At 56.8% G+C, this 13,032-nt stretch overlaps 2 protein-coding genes across 2 annotated transcripts; one reads left to right on the top strand and one right to left on the bottom strand.

Annotated features, from left to right (window-relative positions):
* The first annotated feature begins 630 nt into the window (after positions 1 to 630).
* On the top strand, positions 631 to 3,847 carry LOC136481867 (serine/threonine-protein kinase-like protein CCR4). Its single transcript, XM_066479145.1, has one exon. The coding sequence runs from the start codon at positions 748 to 750 to the stop codon at positions 3,115 to 3,117; it is 2,370 nt and encodes a 789-aa protein (XP_066335242.1). The 5' UTR covers positions 631 to 747; the 3' UTR covers positions 3,118 to 3,847.
* Positions 3,848 to 12,576: 8,729 nt separating this feature from the next.
* Positions 12,577 to 12,999, bottom strand: LOC136479826 (uncharacterized). The gene has a single exon (XM_066477563.1). It carries the CDS (start codon positions 12,997 to 12,999, stop codon positions 12,577 to 12,579), a length of 423 nt encoding a protein of 140 aa, XP_066333660.1.
* Positions 13,000 to 13,032: the final 33 nt, after the last annotated feature.

Here is a 13,032-nt window from a genome sequence, read left to right as displayed (position 1 = left end):
TATTGGACTTTATAAATTGAGTCTAATGAGTGGCCATGGGCATGTGAGCAAAAAAAAAAAAAGAAAAAAAAAGAATGGAATGTACTTGTTGGTAGATAATCACCGGTAAGCCGGCATGCGTGAGCAGACGAGCGAACCAGCTCATCTGTCACTTTGCTTCTACAGTCAATCCGTTCAGTAAGCTGGCACTGTCAGCCGTCCAAAACCGGATTAAAATTAAACTTGGCGTGCACAGGGAAGTAACTAACGCCAGGTAAAGTAATCTGTCGCCGACGAGGTTGCATCAGACTGGTAGTCGGTAGCTTTCCTTCCCAGCCAGATTCGCATCCACAGAGAGTCGAGGAAACAACCATGATCCTCTTGCCACATGCGTCGCCAGTGCTCCCCTGACAACGCAATCTTGTCCTGCTCCTGAGTCCTGACACTGCACCTGCCAGGAGACAAGAATTAGTTAAATTTTACCGACTCTAATCATCACCTTGATCATCGTCCAACCCACTAACGAGCGATGGAGATGGTCGATGGACGCCAAGCATGCCCGCCGCGGCCAATGAGAGTGAGCTGAGCTGAGAGCAGTTGAGGTGAGTGCCAGAGCAGAGCGCGCAGGCAGAAGCAGGATTAGCCACCAAATTCACCACCTGACGCGGCCGGACACACCCGCTCACACCTCGGCCTCGGCTGCCTTACCATGTCCTCCCGCCTGCCGTTCCCCCTCCCCCTTCTCCCCACACGCTGCCGCGCACTCTCATGCCGCCGCCGCGCCAGCTCCGGCTCCATCCCTTCTTCCTCTTCCTGCTGCCCGTCTTCTCGCTGCTCGCGACGCGGCGGCCCGGGGCGGCGGCGTCGGCGCTCTCCCCCTTCGCGCTGGCCAAGGCGGACGCCACCACCATAGTGTGCGCGCTGCTGCCGTCCGCGGCGTCGCCGCTGCTGGTCGACCTCAACTGCACGGCGGCCGGCGGCGACCACGCGCGCCAGGAGACGTACCCGTCCTCGCACCCCTTCGCCGCGCTGGCCGGGGGGGAGGACTTCCTCTGCGCCGTGGGGCCCTCCGGCGAGCGCGCGGGCGACGTCGACATGCGCTGGTGGGACCTGTCCGCCGACGGCGACAGCAGGTCCAAGCGGGTCTACATGGGCCCGCCGCTCCGGGCGCTGTCCTCGGGGGAGTACCGCGTCTGCGGGGTGCTCGACAGCGGGGAGCTCCACTGCTGGCGCTGGCGCGGCCTCAAAATCTCCCGGGACCTCCGCTTCGTCGCCGCCGCCGTCGGGGACGGCTTCGTGTGCGGCATCCTGAGAGGGACGCCGGCCTCCATCCGCTGCTTCGGCAACGACACGGCGGCCGTCGCTGGCGCGCCGGCGGACGGGAGCTTCGACGTCGTGGCCGCGTGCCGCCACCGCGCGTGCGCGCTGTCCACGACGGGGGCGCTCAAGTGCTGGGGCCGCGACCCACCGAGGGTCGACGCGGCGGCCACCGGGGGGTACGCGGCGCTGGCATTGGGGGAGTCGGGCGTCTGCGGCCTGCGCACCAATTTCACCATCCGCTGCTTCGGCGACGGCGTCGCCCACCCGCCGGCCGGCCTCACGCGCGCTCAGTTCCTCGACGTGCGCGCGCAAGGCGAGGCCTTCTGCGGCGTGCTCATGGCCAACTACTCCCTCGTCTGCTGGGGCGGCGCCGAGTTCAACGCCACCAACCGCCTCGTCTTCGGCCGCGTCATGCCGGGCCCCTGCGTGCCCATGTCCTCGTGCCAATGCGGCGTCTTGCCGGGCTCCGCCAACCTCTGCGACGCCGGCAGCTGCGTCTGCGTCGACTGCGCGTTCGAGCTCAATGTCGCCAAGCCCAGCGCGTCGCTCGTTCCCGGGAAGGGCGGCAGGAGCAGGAGGACCATGTGGATTGCAATCGCCGCGGCGGCCGCCGCTTTCCTCGTGTTCTTCGCTGCATTGCAGTTCGCGCTGTTCCTGTGGTGTCTCCGGCGCCGGCGCCGCCGCCGCGGGAACGAACAGGATACCTCCGGTGGCGCGCAGCAATCGCTGATGCCGGCGAGGCTCGGGTCCAGCAGGAGCAGGGGCCCGGGCAGCGTGGTGGAGCACTTCACGCTGGACATGCTCTACGCCGCGACGGACGGGTTCTCCGACGACAGCCGGATTGGGACCGGGAGCTTCGGGTCCGTGTACCGCGGCACCCTCCCCGACGGGCGCGAGGTCGCGATCAAGCGCGCCGAGGAGTCGGCCAAGGCGTCGAGCTCGGCGGCGCGCCCGGCCCGGCGGCGCGACCGCGAGACGGCGTTCAACTCGGAGCTGACGGCACTGGCGCGCGCCAACCACAAGAACATCGTGTGCCTGCTGGGCTGCTGCGCCGACTCCGGCGAGCGCGTGCTGGTGTACGAGTACATGGCCAACGGCACGCTGCACGACCAGCTGCACAGCCGGAGCCCCATGGCGGCGGCCGTGTCGTCGTGGCGCGGCCGGCTCACCATCGCGCTGGGCGCGGCGCGGGGCATGGAGTACATGCACGTCTACGCCGTGCCGCCCATCATGCACCGCGACGTCAAGTCCGCCAACATCCTGCTCGACGACGCGTGGACGGCCAAGATCGCCGACTTCGGGCTGTCCTCCGTGCTCGACCCCAGCGCCGGCGGCGACGACGGCTCGCCGCAGGAGCCGCTCTACACGGGGGGCACGGTGGGGTACATGGACCCGGAGTACTACCGTCTGCAGCACCTGACGGACAAGAGCGACGTGTACAGCTTCGGCGTGGTGCTCCTGGAGCTCATGTCCGGCTGCCGCGTCGTGCAGCGCTACGCCGAGAGCGTGACGCCCAAGAACGTGGTGGAGTTCGCGGTGCCGCACATCCTCGCCGACGACGTCGCGCGCGTGCTGGACCCGCGCCTGCCCGCGCCCACGCCCGACGAGGCAGAGGCGCTGGCCTACGTGGGCTACCTCGCCGCCGACTGCGTGGGCCCCGTGGGGTGCGACCGCCCGTCCATGACCGAGGTCGTCGACGCCCTGGAGCGCGCCCTCGCCGCCTGCGGGGCGGCGCCGCTCTCCCGCGCCGGCACCGGCCGCCGACCCGTGCTCTCCCGCTCCGGTACCGACCAGTTCGACCTCACCGACACCGACTAGCCGCCGTCGCCATCGCCGTCCCAAACTCTACAGCTGCTGACGAAACGTAGCCATTCGCATTGCGTCATCGGCCACTTCCATGGACCATTGTGCGGGTGCTTGCCAACAGCAAGCCGCCGCACGCGCGTCGCCATTGGGGACACCCCTGCCCCTGGGCCATGGTTTTCCGTTGAAAAAGGCGATCGAGCAGGAGCGGGATCAGAAGGCACTCGACGCCGACATCTCCGATGCCGCCGCTGCTGCTGCTGCTGCGTGATCAACGGTTTGATTTATTGGTGAGGTAACCTTCGATTGACTTGCGAACAACCCCCACAGCGACAGGGCAGCGTGCACACATGGCCCGTCCGTCCTGCAGGTGAAAGATTGACGAGACCAGCACGACGGAAAAAGATCATTCATTCTTTCTTTCTCTCTCTTTCTCCTCACTTTCTTCTTGCTTGCTGTATTCGTTGTATACTTGTATCTTTGCTTTCGGCTTTTCCTTGTTGGAAGGCTTCCATATTCTTTTGCCAATGTGCATAGATAGATCAGTGACAAAGATTGAGAAGAAAAGGATCACGATTTGCATTTGCTTTCAATTTTCTAGTGAGGATTGTGGCATGTGTATTATTCATCATCCTGTTGCAACGCCAACAACTGGAGCTATAGAAAAAAAAAACTAAATTGCTGAGACCTACTCTGGTAGTTTGAGGGCTTGGATCTGTTGTAATAGGTGCCGGCCTGCACAGGATGCACGGATGTTTAATTTGAAGTGAATCAGGGGGTGTTTGGATCCACGGTTTAAAGTTTGGTCCCATCACATCGGATGTGTTGGATGCTAATTAATAGAATTAAATATGAGCTTATATAAAACTGACTGTACACATAGAGGCAAATCTATTAAGCCTAATTAATTTATTACTAACACATATTTAGTGTAACACTACACTGTTAAATTATAAATTAATTAAACTTAATAAATTTGTCTCGCATATTAGTCTCGATGGCCCCGTTCGCTTCGCTGAAAAAATAAGCTAAAACACTATTATCGTCGATTTGTTGTCAGAAAAATACTGTTCCGACTGACAAAATAAGCTGAAAAGTACGGATTATAAGACACGCGAATAAGGCCTATGTCGGTGCGAAATTTGACCAAGAAGTAAATATTTATAGTTTTGTCGTGCGTTGAGATCGGATGTGGCCTAACACTCAATGACACATGATTTATACTGGTTCAGGCAACGCGCCCTACATCTAGTTTCAGTCGGTCGGTGACTTTATTCCTAAGCCTAGGTGCTCGAAGTTTGTTGTGGGGTTACAAACGAGTGAGGAATAAGAAGGGGGTGTTAGAGACCTGATCGGACTCTGAGCCGAATGGAAGAGAGTGCGAGTGCTCTAACGTGCGCTAAGTATTGGAGCGTATGCTCTGTGTAGCTGTCGAGTTCTAGAGCTGTTGAACTATTCGAGTCCTCAGGTTGTTGAGTCCTCGAGTCGTCTAGCCTCATTTTTTCCGAGAGACACCGGGGTTTTTTAGAGAGAGCTCACCCCTTTTTATAGTTGAAGGAGATGGACTTACAAGTCAGAAAGAGAGAGTGTGTGTATACATGTGCTACCTAGTCTTGTTGTCCGCGCTGTCGGCTATGAGACGGCTATTGGCACCCACAATACTGGTTATGTTCAGACGCATCTAGCAGGCTCTACCGTGTTCGCCTGGTACGGTAAACGTCGACGCCTACAATACTGTTTGTGCTCTGACGCATCTGGAAGGTTGTATAGTGCCCATCTAGCATGGCCTGGTGGCACCGTCACGCAGGTGCGTAGGGCATGGCAGGGTACGGTCCCTGGTATTACGGTTGACTTGAGCGCCTTATCTTATCTTCTTCGCCTGATCCCCAGGCCCTCACTGAGCGAGCGTCCCCGGTCAGTCGTTCTCAGTCGATTCTGACCGTGTTGGTTGGAAAAGACCAGCGAGCAGAGGTCTGGCGTATTCTCGGTCAAAGAAAGAGGTCGGAGCCAGACCACGGTCCCACCTTGGCTAGGCCTTCCGATCGGGAATGGGATCGTTGTCCTGGCCTGTCATTATGTATCTGGGCCGACCTAGGTACGCGTTGTCGCTGTGCCGCCTCTAGGGCCGGGTTTTGCAGGGAAGCAGGTCCATTGGGGACCCATGTTTATGAACCCGACAGGAGCCCCCGAGCCCCTTTGGGACTTTTGTGAAGTCGTGAAGGAGTTGTTTACACTCGTTTCATGAGCGCACTCGGTGGGTGTAAGGTTGTGGGTCGTCGTCGGACGAGACGGAGTGCGAACCCGAGGCGTTGGGCGAGACAGAGCCCACGGCGTGGCCTTGGGGGTCGGGCGAGACGGAGCGCGAACCCAAGGGTCAGGCGTGGCCGAGGGTCGGGCGAGACAGAGAGCGAACCCAAGGGTCAGACGAGATAGAGCGTGAACCCAAGAGTCAGGCACGGCCGAGGGGTCGAGCAAGACAGAGCACGAACCCAAGGGTTGGCGCGAGATGGAGGTGGGTGTAGCCCTTGAGCCTACAGCCGGCTGGAGAGTCAGTCGGAGGCTGAGCACCTTGGTACTTTTCTAGGGCTGCGGACTCCTGTGTTCTTTCCGGTCGGGGCGTTCGCCCATGTCCATTCCGACCGCAACCTACGCAGTCGGTTGGGTTCCTAAGTAGGGACCTGGCAGCTCAAGCCCCATAGGGTCGGCTGAGTTTTATGCGTCATCCTGTTCGTGATTTCTGCAACCAGATGGCTCGAGTGTCGCGCTTGGCGAGCTCGCTAACGGGCATGTTCGAGTATAATCTAGGTCTGTCGTTCATGATGAGGTCGGCATAGCCCTCATGTGGCATTCCATTGCTCCTTAACCCTCCTCCCAGCAGATTCCTGAGTCGTTCTAGAGACCGACTCAGGTGGCCCGCTAGCCTCCCCTCGATGGAGATTCTATGGGCTTGGCTTGAGGTTAGGATCAAATGAGAAGGTCCAGATGACTCTGTCTGCTTCTGAGTGGATTAGACAAGGGCCGTTGGGGCTCATATATGTTTTCTCCCCTGGCTCTATTTAACGCAAGGTGGCCTCGAGCCCTTTGCGGGCCAGCCTTCAAACCCCAGTCGGTCGTCGCTCGTATCGAATGAGACGACTACCGCTTTGTGACATGAAGCAAAGCGTTGTGATGTAATAATTGCACATGCAATGCTTGGATGTATGGGATGAATGTATGAGGATGGATGAATAAATGCTCATGCATTGGAAAAGTAGAATGGGGGTTGGTAAAGTTACCTTGATGGCTCGAGTGATGGATCTAGGGAGCTCCTATTGGATATGTCCGAGTGGGATCCGTATCCCTTGTTCATGGCGGGGTTGGCATAACCCACATGGTGCATCTCACTGCTCCTTACTTGTCTCTCGGCAGCCACCCGAGCCATGCGATCGACTTGGGTGACCTATTGGTCTCTCCTCAATGGAGACTCTATCGGTGGACCCCTCCAGACCCTGCCTGGAAAGGCGGAGGGTCATTTGCGTGCGGTTGCGCCTTGTTTCCCATGCCTGGGTTGCGGTAGTGGTGGGCCCTACCCAGACCACGTCCCATTAGCCAAGCGATGTTCTGTCGGCAGGCCGCATCCCATCAGCCAAGGCCATGCCCCGCCGTACTCTTTCCGCCTTTAATAGGGGGAAGGGAGAGGGTTTTCCTCCCATTCTTTCGCCTTTCTTCAACCGCTGTCGTTTCTACTTCCTTCATTTCACCAAGCCTGTTCATGTGTCGCGGCGGTTTCTAAGAGAGAGGAGAGCAGAGCCAGGGAGAGAAAAAAACTCACAAATTTGTTTGCAAGTCGGAGGTGCGATGTCGAACTAGAGGCCTTCCAACGTGGATGAGGAGGTGCTGGCCGCCTTCACTGAGAAAGGGTTGCTCCCGTTGAAGGAGGTGGCACATTGGAGTGCTCCTGCACTAGGGGAGGTTGTTCCACAACCCTAGGGCGATGAGGTCGTATCCTTCCTGGCCTTCCACGAGGGCGGGCTTGGGTATCCCATGCACTTGTTCCTACGCGGACTCCTCAATGAGTGGGGCCTGGAGTTGTAGCAACTCAACCCGACTGGGGTACTGCATATCACTAGTTTTGTCACCATCTGCGAGGCCTTCCTTAGGATGGAGCCGCACATGGATCTCTTCTGGCAGATTTTCAGCGGGCGAGCCCTTTCTGAATGGAAGCCGCCTAGGATCGCACCAGTTGGGGGGGTTTGCCCTACAGAAGAGGCCGAAGCCGTTGGTCCCCTACCCTACGGACTCCTTCTGTGACTCCAACTAGGGGTGGCATGGTGAGTGGTTCTACATTAGGAACCCGGTGGAGGTGCCATTCTCGACATTCACCGTGGAGAGGCTGGAGAGGAGGGAAAGCTGGTCGTGAGGTCCCGCCCATCAGCAGAATAAGCTAGAGATTATTGAGGCAGAGCTTTGGAGGCTTAGGTGACATGGCCTCGACGGGTTGCGAGTCTTCCATACCTTCTTCCACCGTTGGGTCACCCCATTGGTGGAGAGAACGCGACCGATGTGGGAATACTCCGGCCCAATGGATCCCAACCGTGCATCCCCAGAGGAGTTGCCAAAGGATGAAGTCTGGAGTCATCTCGATCGGGTGCTATAGTTGAGGGATGAAGACTCCCTCGAAGGGACGCTCGGTCCCCTTCACACCACAAAGCTGTCCAATTTGGTATGCTTTTTACCCATGACCTTTTTCTTCTTGTTTTGATGTTTTGATTGACTTTGAGTTGCCCGTTTCAAAGGGACTCGTGGTCTATAAATTTCGGCCACATCTTCCGAGAGGGCCGAAAGGCGCGGTTCGGCAAGCTACCCAGAGGGAGGCCACGCTTGTCAAGAAAAAGAAGAAAACCAAGAAGGCCTGGAGGAGGTTTGATAAGGAGAAGGAGATCAACCGGCGGGTCCATGGTGGCAAAAGTCAGAGCGACGTGCAGGCGGAGCTTGAGTCGGAGGAACCCACAGAGATGGGTGATGATGCGAGTTCCTCAGAGAACGAGGAAGATAAGGGTGTTGCCGGGACCTTGGTGGAGTGTCATGAGTCCACGGTTGAGCCCATCAGTGGCAGGCATGGTATAGAGGTGCGCGACAATGTTCCTGAGTTGAGGAAGCGTGCCACGATTAAAGACGCCACCCTCGAACGAGAGGCGAAGCGGGCGCGATCACCGTGCCCTTCGGAGATGTCATCGGCTTTGCGCCCCCCTGCTCTAAGTGTGGCCATAGTCGTTCCCCTATGTCTCTAGGGTCGACGTGTGTGCGTGACCCCTAATGGGGAGATGCCCCGCCAGTTGCTCCGGTGGTTTCACCATGAGCTGGCGGTCGTAGTCGTTCGTGGGCTGATCGGAGACTGGCCGGGTCGCCTTCTCCCTCTGTTGATGCGAGGGGGCATGGGTCATGACCCCTGAGTGATCCTCATTCGGTTGGCTCATCGTAAGCCAGTTAGGGATTCAAGGTTCTGTTGCTTTTGTCTAGGTACGCATTCATGCTCCCATTTATTCTCATAGTTGAGTTTTTGAGTGTGACTCACCTGCGCTTGTTTGACAGTGGCCAAGGACTAGTAGGACTGGGGATCTCCCCACCTCCTATGCGAGAAGAGTGGAGACCTAGCCTACAGCGGGTCGTGATGAGCGGGGGAAGCAAGTTGGCGACGACGCAACCTTCCTTAATGGGGGTTGCGTCTTCCTGGCCAGTTGTGAGCATGGTGGTGATCCCCGTGGTGACAGCAGAGGTTGGGTTGGAGGTGACTCTTGTGGTCCCTCCCCTGATGGTTGCAGAGGAGGAGAGGAGGGAAACTGGGCTCCCTATCTCGCCCAATGAAGGAGTGCACGGTTCGCCCGCCTGGTCAAAGCTAGAGGGGTTTGGAGGAGCCGTGGCTAGGCTAGAGGTAGAGCAGCCACCAGCGAGCTATGGAGTCCTAGTGGCAGACATCCCCTTTGATGGCGAGGAGGACATCGGGGTGGAGCCACTAGCCATCCCACCGTCCTGAGAGTTGGTGATGATCCAGTCATCGTTTGATACTATGATGGCTGGATCTTCCAGCTAGTCGGGGGTGATCCGTGAGCTAGTGTGGCTTTTCCCCAGTGAGCCAGGAAAGGCTCAGTTCGTCCTTCGTGATGAGGAGGAGGTGAAGCTTTGGCACCTACTCGGGGAGAGGACTGTCGATGGAGTCTGATCTAGCCCTTACCAAGGCAAGGCTCAAGGAGGCCTTAGAGAGGGTTGAGCTCATCCATTAGGCCATGACTATGGACCTGCCACGTGTTCTAGAGGTAAGTTTTCTGTGTTCCTAGTATTGTCTTTGATTCCTTGGCATTTAAATGGTTGTCTCAGCATGCCTGCTTGTTGTCTCGCAGGACCTAGAGATGATGTCGATTCGCCAGTTCCGGTTTCTCCAGGAGGAGCACAGTCAGATGGAGCAAGAAGTGGTGGCATCATAGCGGGTTGATGAGCTTAGGCACCAACTAGAGTCCACCTACCATGAGTCCCAAGACTGGGTGGCCGAGGCGACGGCAGCACGGGCAACGGAGCTACATGCGGTCGAGCGAGCGACTACTGCCGACCGAGAACTTGACGTGGTGAAGGCCCACTTGGCAAAGACCGAGGCAGTGTAGAAGTCCTTGGAGGCTATGGAGGTGGAGCGGAAGGCCCGGTCGGACGCCGAGCAAGAAGTGGTCGTGTTCCAAGGGCAGATGCTTGGGGGTAGAGGAGTCGAACGCTCGACTGCTTGAGAGGGTGACCTGGCAAGAGAAAGGGCTCTCCATTCTCGAAAGTGCCCACCTTGGTACGTACATGTTCTGCCCTTGGTTGATGCCTTGAATTTGTCTTTCCTTTCATCCTGAATTTGTCGTCCGTTTCTAGAACTGGGTGGAAAAATCAGCTCTCTGGAGCAGGAGCTAGAGGCGGTCCAAGCGACGGTCGGTCGGAGCATGTAGGCGCTAGCTTAGTCCATTGAGGAGCGACGCGATCTCAAGGGAGAGCTTGAACAGCTTTGCAAAATTGCACAGGTGGTCGTCTCTAAGGTGTTTGGGTCGAGATCGAGCACTAGTACACTCGCCGTCCAGCTAGCCGAGATCCCGAATGAAGTTTGGGCACTCATCTCCAACGGCATGTTCTACGGGACGTTGGGGGTGCTGACCTCGGTGGTGACCCACCACCCTGATTTGGACTTCACGGCCATCTGCCGAGGATACGCCGATTGGTGGAGCGCACACAAAATCCATGCGCCGGGGGAGAGTTTAGTGCCACATGCACAGATGGTCGCTGAGCAGGTCACCGCGCAGTGGGTGATGGAGGCTCGCTGTTCGACCGTGGCCGCAGACATGCACCGGGAAGATGTCGTCCAGCCTGCAGATGGAGCGAAGGCCGGGTTGGAGGCGAGCGTCGTCCTGACCGTAGCCGTGCTGGCTTCGTCCTCGCCAACCGCACCATCAATCGATGCCGCCGGGGGGCCACAATAGAGTTAGAGTAGAAATTGTCAGTTTATATAAAACATAAATACATGGGGGAGCCCCGTGTGAACAGTTTATATTCATAAATATTTTAAGTTCATTTTGTGATGAAATCACTCGTGAGGGGAGGCTTGTCCCGTCCGCCCTTGTTTTTATCCTTGCGTAATTTTGTCTTTTGTCCTTTCTTTTTCGCACCTGTCCATTGACCCATAGGCTGCAACCTTAAGAACCCGAGCGTGGCCCGAGAGGCTCAGCTGCTCGTAACCATAGGTCGTGGCAGGGTATGATTAGTCGGGAGGTTAAAGCGCAAGCTACGTAGGATAATCAAAGGAACGGAATGCCCTTTCGTTTGGGCGAAAAGTATTACTACATGATAGTAAAAAAGGAGGGTGGTATCGCACCCCCGTGGAGCCCCCAAGCGACCCAAGCCAAGAGTGTTTGGGCTGGGGCGCTGTAGGAGCGAACATTGAATGAAAATAAGTGGTAAGACCGAGCTTTAGGTAAAGAAACTACGTAACTGTTCGATGTTCCATATGTTGGTGAGAACGTTGCGTTGTCGTCCTTTAGACGATAGGCACCCCGTCGGATCACCTCAGCCACCGTGTACGGTCCTTCCCATGGTGGACTGGGTCCTCCTAAATACGAGATCATCGACCTTGAGGGTCCTCCCCCTAATTTTTCTTTCATGGTACCTGCAGAGAGTTTGCTGGTAACGAGCGGAGCGGATGACGGACATCTCATGAGCCTCCTTGAGTAGGTTGACCATGTTGTGCAGAGCCTCCATGGCTTGGTCTCAGTCGAAGGCCATTACTCTTGGGGCACCTTGATCGAGGTCGTAGGGCAACACTGCTTTGGCTCCATATGCGAGGATAAAGGGGTGAACCATGTGGACCGGTTTGGGGTCGTTTTTAGGCTCTAGAGGATCGCTGGGACCACTACAACCCATTGCTCGACATACTTTTTGAGTCAATCAAAGATGCGAGGCTTGAATCCTTGGAGGGCCATGCCATTGGCCTGCTTGACCTGACCGTTGGTATGGGGGTGTCCAACCGAGGCCCAATCGATCCTGATGCCGTATCCATCATAGAAGTCCAGGAACTTCTTCCTGGTGAAGTTTGTCCCATGGTCGGTGATGATACAGTTAGGAACACCAAACTAATAGATGATGTCGAGGAAGAAATTGACTGCCTCTTTCAAGCGGATATTGGTGATGGGTTTTGCCTCTATCCACTTGGTGTCCACCGCCACGAGTAGGTGAGTGAAGCCACCCAAGGCCTTTTTGAGGGATTCGACCATGTCGAGGTCCTAGACCGCAAATGGCCATGTGATGGGGATGGTCTAAAGTTTTTGCACCGACAGATGAGTCTACCGAGCATAGAACTGGCATCCTTCACACCTACGGACCACCTGCTCTACATCTCGCAGCATAGTGGGCCAGTAAAAACCTTAGCGAAAGGCTTTCTCGACCAGTGACCTTGGGGCCACATGATGTCCATAGATTCTGGCATGGACTTCGAGGAGAAGTTTTTTCCCCTAGTCGGTCGGGATGCACTTCATGAGCACTCCCAACGGACTTTGCTTGTAAAGTTCATAACTAAAGGTAACGAACATCTTGACACGTCGAGCGATTCATCATGCTTCAGCCCTTTCCAGTGGGAGAACCTCCTCGAGGAGGTAGGCGAGCAGTGGTGCTCTCTAGTCGACCGTATTGAGTGCCATCACAATGATGTCGGTGGGCAACATTTCCATGGAGGCATCACGGTTGGATCCCCCGCGCACTTGGTCGGGGTCAGGGCATGTCGGGGGGGGGGGGGGCAAAGCCCCTTAGTACCAGATTGGTGTTGGAGTGGGTTTGGGTCGGATCCTATAGAACGTGGGCAGATGGCTCATGGAGATCGTTGATGAAGACCCCATCTATAGACAAAACCCGCCTGACAGCCAATTTTGCGAGGAAGTCGGCGGCATCGTTGTCCTTTTGGGGGACATGATGCAGTTTAGTCCCTCAGAACTTGTCCTTGAGCTTGCGCACCTCCTGGCAGTATGCTGCCATGAGAGGGCTCTTGCAGGAAGACTCCTTCATGACTTGGTAGACAACCAACTCTGAATTGCCATAGACATACAACCACATGGCGCCGAGCTCGATGATGATGCGCAGTCCATTGATGAGGGCTTTGTACTCTGTGGCATTGTTCAAGGCTAAAAAATGGAGACGGATCACGTAGCAGAGCGTGCTCTCACCTAAGGAGATCAGAACCACTCCAGCCCCTGAGCCGGGTGCCATGACCGACCCGTCGAAGTACATCATCCAGTACTCGTGGGTGACATCCGGGGTCAGGAGCTGGACTTCCATCCATTTAGCGATGAAGTTGGCAAGAGCCTGAGACTTAATAGTGGTGCGGGGGATGTACCTGATGTCATAGCCCATGAGCTTGAGAGCCCATTTGGAGATTCATCCCGC

This window comes from Miscanthus floridulus, chromosome 9, assembly GCF_019320115.1.
Source record: "Miscanthus floridulus cultivar M001 chromosome 9, ASM1932011v1, whole genome shotgun sequence".
Classification (NCBI taxonomy): Eukaryota; Viridiplantae; Streptophyta; class Magnoliopsida; order Poales; family Poaceae; genus Miscanthus; species Miscanthus floridulus.
Note: the sequence above shows the minus strand (reverse complement) of the source record. Positions and strands in the feature narration are given on the sequence as shown.

What these genes read in the sequence shown, in the direction of transcription:
- LOC136481867 (XM_066479145.1), top strand. Translation starts at nt 748, where the DNA reads ATGCCGCCGCCGCGCCAGCTCCGGCTCCATCCCTTCTTCCTCTTCCTG.
- LOC136479826 (XM_066477563.1), bottom strand. Translation starts at nt 12,999, where the DNA reads ATGGGCTATGACATCAGGTACATCCCCCGCACCACTATTAAGTCTCAG.